This window comes from Gymnodraco acuticeps, unplaced genomic scaffold (genome assembly GCF_902827175.1).
Source record: "Gymnodraco acuticeps unplaced genomic scaffold, fGymAcu1.1, whole genome shotgun sequence".
Classification (NCBI taxonomy): Eukaryota; Metazoa; Chordata; class Actinopteri; order Perciformes; family Bathydraconidae; genus Gymnodraco; species Gymnodraco acuticeps.
The window spans coordinates 495,880-505,430 of record NW_022990836.1 but is presented as its reverse complement, the minus strand read 5'-3'; the positions used below and the strand labels follow the sequence as shown (position 1 = coordinate 505,430).

Genomic DNA, 9,551 nt, shown 5'->3' with positions numbered 1-9,551 from the left:
AGAGCTGCCATCCACCTGGACCCCCGAGGTGCTGGAGAAGGACCCCTAACCCCAGCGGATCTTCAGGACAGAGCTGCCATCCACCTGGACCCCCCGAGGTGCTGGAGAAAGCAAAACGGCGATCAGGAACATCCTCCACCCAGACCTCTGCTTAATGCCGTCCTACAGACTTGTGTCTTACTTCCAGAATTTGATTTTGTATGTGTCCTTTCTTTTAATAGATATCTAACGATTATAGCTTGAGTCTGTCTGATTCCCCAAACAGCTGCTTCTATATACTTGCTGTACATATAATACAAATAAACAACTCCATAAACACACTTTTGCTGATATTTGTGTTACTGCTGGTGATGTTAAATAACATGATTGATTTCCTCTGTCTCAATGATGAAAGTTATAATAATAGAAGACATGAAGCTGCAGAGAGAGGATGGATATATTCTTACCTCTACTTTGTGATAAGATGAAAATACAATATTAAATTGTAATTGTTAAACACATTGTTTATTTCATTTACTGAGGGTTTAACCATTATTTACAACATGTGTACATAAGCAGTGGAATAATAGAGTAGAGTCATTCGAAGTCAATAAAATACTTATTTCACTTCAGGGTGATAGCAGGAGACCCCATATAGTCACTCAGAGAGAATCAGGACAATCTGATGTAGAGTTTCAAAATAAAATACCTTTGAAGTGTCATATAGATGAGAGTAACAAATGTGTCACTTCCGGGCAAAAATAACGGCTCCGCCCACTTTTGGGGGACAACAACGCTGTCAGTTGAACGGCGGCACGCTTTTTGGGGACAGTAAAAATAACAGAAACATTTCAACAGGTTTTTGATATAATAAAAACTCAAGTTAGATACCGTTATTAATCAGCTGTAAGTTTGAGTTTGTTTGAACTTATTCATTATAATTATTGTACAACATGGTATAAGAATGCAAACATTAAGGTCTGTTCTGTTTAAATTGATTATAGTCTATTATCAATTCAGGTTAAGAAGCTAGTGTTGCTTGCATCCTATTTTAAAGGCATTTCTTTTTATACTCTACTAAAATGCAACAAAAAAAGGGTTTGATTCTATTAATTTTGTCTTTTTTATTGCACTTTGGCAGCAGATTCCTGTGTAGCTTCAGATCTGAGTTGTCTTATTAGTAAGCCTAATTTATACTTTTGTAGCAACACTATTTTTATATAATGGCAAAGAAAGGGTTCAGAGTCTTTTCTTTTTTCCCTGTGTCATATGTGGCAGCACTGTTCAATGCTTCTTGAAAACATTACCCATTGTAGTATGTGACGTGTGAATAAACTCCAACTCTGTATCAACAGCACTGTTGTATAACTTCAGTTAAATACTTGTATGTGTGTAGATTAGAAAGAAGTAAGATAAAGGATCTGCAGTATTTTATGAAGTATTCATCGTACGAAGGTCAGTTTTATACAAGTAGAAGTGTGTATTTACCTGGTAGTAGGCTGTCAGTAATGGCTACACCTCTTGCCTGACTGGCAACTTTAAAAGTAGCTCTCGGTTAAAAAAAGGTTGGGCACCCCTGGTGTGGACGGAAGACTTTTTTGATATCGACTAAGGTTCGTTTTTGTCTTCGTGTAAACGTGGCCTGAGTGAATTGAAATATTTTTTATTAAATCAGTGAAAAAGATTGTTGGATAGGACAACTACAGCATTCAGTTTCAGAAACAGCCGATAATCCTGAACTATTGGCCTTGTACTTTTACTGTAGGTTTCACACAAGAATCCCTTAAACAGATCAGCGCTGTGAAACCACGGCTTTGATGTCATAGAAGGTCCCTCGGTGGAGTATATAGATGAGAGGAGGGTGCAAACACAGCAGAGTCAGAGCCAGCGTCAGAGAGACAGAGATGGAAGTGGAGCTGCGGTTCAGCGTCTTCCTGTTACTTATACAGGGTGAGTCTTTTACTTTCAATACTAGCTAACTGGCATATGTTGTTGTTAAAAAATATATGATCCTGAAATGACCCTAACCCTAATAAACTGAATGTGACTATTAAAAACGGCAGATGACTGAAGTGATGACTTTGCTTATGACTTCATATGACGGAATCGCCTGTGCATCGCAATGTGTGGGGTAGGGTAAGGGAGAAATGACAAACTCTGATGTTTCAGACAACTAAGATGGATACACTTTCTATAATGCATTATAAACATAGTAATAACGGATTTAAATATATGTATAGCACTGTATTATAACTGTAGCACTCTGATTACTAATAACTCACACTTATTCTAATTATAGTTATGAAAAAGTACACATATTCATAATACTTTATAAAAATAATCCTAGCACATCATATTATAAAGCGTTTAAGCATGATTAAAAGGCCATGTGTCATACAACTTCATGTAGTGTTCACTCACTAACACAGTGGTTGTTGCTGGGATTAAAGTGTATTATAATTCCCCATTACAGCGGTGATTATTATGCATTATAATGTGCTTTGAAGTTGTCGTTGTTTGCTTCAGGAAAGGAAAACATTAATTGCACCACGTTTAGCATTTGTTCAAATGTTAAGATGAAGAAATGTAATATCTACACAACCCACGCTTGTGAAAAAAGTGTGCTCACTGGTGGTGTTGATGGTGTCAACATGCCCCCACAGATGTGTTTTCCAAACAGCTCGACATCTTACCCCATAGGAAAGGAAAAGCCCCCAAAACCCCGTGATCAACCTACAGCCTTTCTCTTCCACCACCACTGCTTTCTCTTTACCTTAAAAGAACTGACCACATGACTTCCTGTCACATCTGAAATACAATAAACAGTGTGTGACACGGGGGCTGCGCAAACACACACAGGATGAGATGAGTCAAACTGTGGGAAACAGTGTTTACACCTCGGACACGTCTGTGTGCGAGGGAGGGATCACACTGCTCTTGACTTTAATTCCATTAGAAGTTGTCATTTTATGAAATGTTACACTTTTCAAAGTGTATGGGGTAGAAATGACATTGTGCTCTCTGTGTGAAATTGTTGTCCTATTTATGTAATTGCAGTTTCACTTGCGGTGTGGCAGCATGTGACTGTTTCGAAAGGTCACACACTCAGGTTAAGCTGCCCAGTTACTGATGCTCACAAGACCAAAGTGGAATGGAAGAACCCTGAAGGATATGTTATGTTCTTCAATCAAATACAAGGTAAAGATGACAAAGGTCAAAGCACTAACACAAGCTGTCAAATGTTTAGGCAAAAATTGCAAGAATCTCTGACTATTTAATTGGGCCTATTAAACATATTTGTCATCACTCGCTGCCAGCTTTAGGAGACAAACGCTACAGCATCAACAAACTGTCGGAGTCAGAATTCACCATCAGTATTTCCAATGTTACCTTCAAAGATGGAGGCATCTACACATGCTCTCAGTATGGTGATCACACGACAGAGAAGAAAGTGGAGGTCATAGTGTTAGGTGAGAATATTGTTTCCATTGACTGCTCACAGACTGTTGGAGCCAGCAACAACATGAGGTTGACTGTGGTTTTTACCCCTCACCTCCCCAGAACCATTGCACTGATCGTTTGATGAACATTTTTGTAATAATGTAATAACATTTGCTGTTTTGATTCATTCGAAGGCCGTCCTACATGTATAGTGAAAAAGGAGGTGCCTGAAGGGAGGTTTTGTATAGAATGCACTGCTGAGGGGAACCACTCTCCTCCACAGATATTCTGGAAATTGGATGATGGACCTGAAATTATTGGTAAGTTTGTTATAATTGAAGATGCAAAAAAATACTCTACACTGTTATGAAGAAGTTAACTAATGTGAGGAATAAAAGGTAACATTCATTTGGATCACCTGCCATCTGTAGCTGCATGCTATTCTTAAACTCTCAGATTATCATGTATCATTATCATGACCTTCTGATTAGGGGTTCCCTGTGTCCAATAGTTCTGTTCCCAGTCAAATGCAACCATGTACACAAATAGCAGATATGCCTGGACTCTTGTACCAAGCCCTGTACCGGCCACTGCGATTGGCCTTGAGGTGTATTAAAATGAGATCATCCACCATGGACTGGGTTCATCTCGCTCACTAATCTCGACCCCTGGTGCTGGGTTTGTGGGTTGTCAGATTTTATTTAAAGTTGAAAGATGGCCCTAACCTTTGAAGAGTATTATTGTCTTTTCATGACAGAATAGAAAACTTGAAAAGTCGGTTTCTCATCTTTTTTGGTTATTTTGAATGCCACAGATTGTAGTTTTAACTCTCTTTAGAATTTTAGGGGCTAATTTACAACAAGTGTTACAATAATAAACCAAATCTCATGACATTCAAACATTCAATATCCTTTTAATAGACAGAATGCTAAAAGTATTTATTTTGCAAGAGACTCAATCCTCACAATTGGAAGGTATTCCACTCAAAGGGGACTGGGTTGGTTATGTCCTTTTGTATCTTTTTTAAAATGTCTGTACAGTTGTATTATGTTGACTGTAGCTTCCTTGCTAGTTTGTTTGCTGGCCCTTGGAATCCGCTGAAATACAAACTATTTCTTTACAAAAAAGAATATTAATAAATGATGAGCTCTAAGCATATTTTGAGTACTACTGATTACAGCTGGTACCAGTTTAAAATGGATACTAATGACGTCTGTCCCATTCCACAGCTGTTATCCGAGTCCTGCATGAAGATAAAACATATATCTCCACAGATATGTTGTGTGTTCAGTCGGTGAAGAACAGAGTAACTGTGAAATGCATTGCTCGCCATCCAGCTCTGCACTCAAAAACTCGAATGAAACATGTCAAAATTGGAAGAAACTGTGAGTAGAATGACTTTTTATTTGAAATCTGTCTCCTCTCCCCAGATATAATGTGAGTGGCAATAAAGAATCCCCAGCAGAGAATCGGCCATCGGTGAAGACAATGGCCCTAGCATGAACCAAAACGTGTTCACTTTAAATGAATACTGAGAAAAGCGTTGTAGAGGAACCGTACAACTTTAGCTGCATCGTCACAAAACAGGGAAAGCACAAAGAGACTCCATGACAAAGTCCACTTCACCAGAGTGTGAAACTTGACAGACCAAAATAAAGAAACAGGCCCTGTTTAATTTCCTCTTTTTATATGTTGCAAATAGTCTGGTTTCTTCTTTTCAATTGAACCAAAACAGAAGTGTGATTTGTAAGTTGTTTAAATGTCAGCAGGGATTTTTACTTTTCATGATGCAATGCTTTTTCTGCTTCATAATAACATAAACCTCCTCTCTGTCACAGCAAGAAAGTCCCAGCACACAACCACGACCCGTTCTCCAACTGCCCGGCCTCCCGGCTCACCAGAGGCCCAGAGAACAACACGGCACATTACAACCAGAGATCTGAAAGGGCCTTCATCAGAGGGCCCAAAGTTATCAACTGATCCCACCACTCAGCTGTTTTCCTCCAGTGAGCCACAGACGGTCACATCAGCACAGAACTCTTCATCCACACACTCACATCTCAGCGGTGAGTCAAAGTGTTTGCATGTGTATATGATGTGATGTCAGATTGACGTTCAGATGAAATATGCAGACACGACATGAGGGACACAAAAGAAACAAGAAACATCCTAACGCAACAACAGTTACAGTTTATTGTTGTGTTTTAGAGTAGCAGAGAGGCAGAGCATATACATCAGAGTCAAGTTGGGATTTTTTATGCCTAAAAGACTCAAAATTAAAAATCCTAACAATAGTGTCAACATGAACATTAAAATGTGCAGTATCTTAAAAACGAAAGTACAAATAATGATGTGGATAAAGGAACCTTAAATGGGTTTACCCTTTGCTTTATTAATTATTGCTCTGTACAAAACAAGTATAATAAGTTAAACAAAACTGTCAGCCCATGGTATATAAACTATATCTCAACTCCCTCGATTCATTTAGTTCAAAAGCACCACTGTAGGTGTGAAACCACGAGATGTGTTTCCTGTGAGGGAGGGCTCAGAGCAGTGTGTGAAACTGGGGGCTGTTTGAACTTATGGAGGTGTTTTATTAATTCTGAAGATGGAACATTGAAGACTCACAATTTTTGATTTAGCGTTACCCATAACATTTCAGTTTCCAGCTTCTTAAATAACATTTATTAATTCATCTGCTTGTTTTATGCATGACGGAAATGTATTTCCTTAAACAAATTAAGAAGATAAACCCTGTGATTTCTATTTTCTCATAAGATAACTCAACCAGGAGGAGGAATGACACCATCAGTAATGCAACAAGTGCTACAGGTATGATACAAAATGGCAGTCTGATCCCACCTAGTGGCAATTCTGAATAATAACCACAATTGTTTAATAAGGATTAATAACATAAACCTCCTCTCTGTTACAGCAACAATGTCCCGGCACACAACTTCGACCCGTTCTCCAACAGCCTGGCCCCTAGGCTCAACAGAGGCCCAGAGAACACGGCACATTACAACCAGAGATCTGAAAGGGCCTTCATCAGAGGGCCCTGCAGAGTTAGGGCCCTCTACTCAGCTGTTTTCCTCCAGTGAGCCAGAGACGGTCACATCAGCACTGAACCTTGCTTCATCCAAACACTCAACTCTCAGCAATACCAGTGAGTCAAACTGTTTTTGTGTGTATATGATGTGATGTCACATTCAAGTGACAATACTTTGAACAACCATTATTGAGTTGTTCTATTTAGAAAACAGGGTTTATTCAGCATGCTCTTTTTAATTTACATGTTGCCCCTGGGACAAATACTGAGGAGTCATAACATCAGCTTCCACACATATGCTGATGACACACAGATTTATTTCCAAACTGCCCCGGATAAACATCTGACACTTTCAAATGTCTCAAGATGCCTGGAACACACTGGATGAGCAACAACTACCTCCAACTGAATAGTAAATCAGAGGTCATCCTGATTGGAACACCACATCAAACACAAACCACTGATATCCCTCATATCAGCATCAATGGCCACTCCATTCCCCTCTCCCTACTTGTAATGACCCTAGGTGTGAAACTGGACTCATCCCTTTCATTCAGAGCACACATAAAGACGGTCTGCGAGCCTCATACTACCACCTGAGAAACATCTCCAAAATGCGACACTCCCTCACCAAACCGGATGCAGAAAAACTGGTCCATGCCTTCATCACCTCCCGCATTGACTACTGCAATTCTCTGCTTGCAGGCATTCCAGCAAAAACCACTCAGAGACTACAATATGTACAAAACTGTGCCGCCCGGATACTCACAAAAACACGCAAATCAGAGCACATCACCCCCATCCTTCACTCACTCCACTGGCTCTCTGTAACACACCGGAGTAACTACAAACTCCTCATAATGGTCTTCAACGCCATCAACCACACTGGCCCCACCTATCTACAGGAACTGCTAACCAGAAAACATTCCCATACCTCACGCACACTCAGGTCAGACAGCTCCAATCTCCTGGCTGTTCCGCAGAAAAAACTGGTCACCATGGGAAACCGTGCTTTCTCCTCCCTGGGTCCACATCTGTGGATTCAGTTTCCAGAGAACATACTGACCTCGGCATCACTCTCAGTTTTTAGGAAATGCCTCAAGACCCACCTGTTCCACACCGCATTTTACTGACTGTCCTTTAGTTTATTATTTTTTAAACCTTTTATGCTCTTAACCTTTTATTTTTTATATTGCCATATTTTATCCAATATGCTCCTTTAGATATCTTTTTACTTAGTTTTCCTTATAGCTTTGTGAAGCACCTTGAGATTACGTTTGTCTTTAAAGTATGCTATAAATCAAATGTATTATTATTATGCAGCACGCAGATCTAGCTAGACCTGTTATTAATTGTACCTCCATTCTTCATAATTCCTTAAAGGCTGGACATCTGTCTCTGAGACAACAGAGATCACCTCCAATAACCACACAGAGGGAAGCAAAACAGGTGAATTCACACTTTTAACAGTGCAGTGTCTGCATGGCGGAGACTAAACTTCTGTTGCTTTGGTTTGAAAATGATAATGAGTCAACAGTCTTGCCTTACACATACAAAGGGGATAAAGCCGTTATGGCAATTGCTGGACTAACTACCAACCTTCTGTAAATTCCCAGATATCTTAAATGACCCGAGGATGCGGACTGGAGGAAGTTCACTACTGGTCTTCCTCGTTACTTGTCTGATCTTCGGTCTTCTCGTTGTCGTCATTTTTTTCGCCATCAAGCTCAGGAGAGCGCACATAACTTGGAAGAGAGGTAAGCAGACCTATTTTTTTTCCTTCTACATATTGTGTCTAAATCACAAAGCAGCAAGTGCTTTAAACAAATAAAAAACATATGATAGTTTTTATTGTTACAGAAAATGAGGACTCTGATCCATCAGAGGAGAGCAGTAAATCAAAATCAAGCCAGGAAGAGAGGAACTCTCAAGGACAAAGGCGGAGAGGTAAGCAAATGGTTCAGCACTTCTTTTAAAGACTCTTTTCAGAAGAAGTATGGACATGAACTGAAACACATTTGTGCCTGCTTAGTAATCTAACTGCAAACTTTTGAATTCCACATATTCCTAGGCCTTGTGAAGACAGATCATTTACAGAAATGTTGTGCAATGGGTTGAAGTTGAATGTGATTATTAGACCCATCCAGCTTGTAGCCATAGGAATGAAAGGCTTGGTGGAGAGGAACAGGAAATAAAGTTGTGGCCATCACGGGTGACTCATCTTTCTTTCCAACAGGGCAGTATGAGTCACTGATTGTAAAATACTCTCTTTCAAACAGGGTTCTTCAACACAGCATTCACACAGTACGTCGTTGAGAAACCAACGGTGATAACCTCGGTGACAAACACTGCTGCGATGGCAGAAGCTGAGGGTGCATCTAAAGAGAAGAATTTTCAACATCCAACCCCGGGACAAACATCAACCAAGTGTGACATAAAGGAGACGGAGCTTTAACAATCTGTCAAATACAGCATTCATAACTTCAGCAATATCATGAGCAACATTATAATGCCCACATTTTTTGTTATTGCACTTGTAAAAAAGGATGTAGGACTATTTTTACACAGAAAATAACATGGTGACTTGCTTTTAACTGAAGTATGCTACTGTACTTATTGTAAATATTCTATCAATGTTACATTTACATGTCACAATAAATTGTAATTTTTGCTATAATATAATGGCATGCTTTTGTACATGAATGAGTTCTGTGGAAAGTAGCTGGTGATGTTGCCTAATGTAACTGCTCATCTATATCCTGCTTGTTCCTCAAGGTAGCCTATGGTAGGTAGCCTGGTGAACAAAATGTGACTATGTATCACCACTCAACACATTTATTTCTCTCTAATCTGACCACCTTTCATTAGTTGCTTTCCCCAAGCAGACATTTACCATTAAACCTTTAGTTAGTTATATCAAATTTCCCATATTAAAGCTGTGAATGAACAAACATGTTCGGCAAATGGCGGCTTTCAGATCAGATGGCCTCATTCAGTTGGAGTTTTAATGTTTGCGTTATTATAACAATTAAGTGAATTATTCACGACAGTTTGTTTTAGTGAGGTTTGATTTAGCAGTGTA

At 39.5% G+C, this 9,551-nt stretch overlaps 1 protein-coding gene across 2 annotated transcripts; it reads left to right on the top strand.

Moving 5' to 3' along the window:
* Positions 1-1,851: 1,851 nt before the first annotated feature.
* On the top strand, positions 1,852-9,146 carry LOC117557221 (cytotoxic and regulatory T-cell molecule). Of its 2 annotated transcripts, none has more exons than XM_034232944.1 (12): positions 1,852-1,929; positions 3,037-3,177; positions 3,297-3,449; positions 3,615-3,740; positions 4,650-4,805; positions 5,259-5,486; positions 6,199-6,252; positions 6,356-6,586; positions 7,853-7,918; positions 8,086-8,226; positions 8,330-8,416; positions 8,749-9,146. In XM_034232944.1, exons 1-12 carry the CDS (start codon positions 1,884-1,886, stop codon positions 8,922-8,924), a joined length of 1,605 nt encoding a protein of 534 aa, XP_034088835.1. In that variant the 5' UTR covers positions 1,852-1,883; the 3' UTR covers positions 8,925-9,146. The 2 variants fall into 2 exon arrangements, with proteins under 2 accessions (XP_034088835.1, XP_034088834.1); XM_034232943.1 differs by having other exon boundaries at positions 8,315-8,416.
* The last annotated feature ends 405 nt before the right edge of the window (positions 9,147-9,551 follow it).

Bases quoted from the DNA above. Each gene is read 5' to 3' on its own strand.
- LOC117557221 (XM_034232943.1), top strand. From the start codon at position 1,884: ATGGAAGTGGAGCTGCGGTTCAGCGTCTTCCTGTTACTTATACAGG. The intron at 3,450-3,614 runs GTGAGAATATTG...ATTCATTCGAAG, and splicing joins AGTGGAGGTCATAGTGTTAG to GCCGTCCTACATGTATAGTG. The intron at 5,487-6,198 runs GTGAGTCAAAGT...TTTTCTCATAAG, and splicing joins CACACACTCACATCTCAGCG to ATAACTCAACCAGGAGGAGG.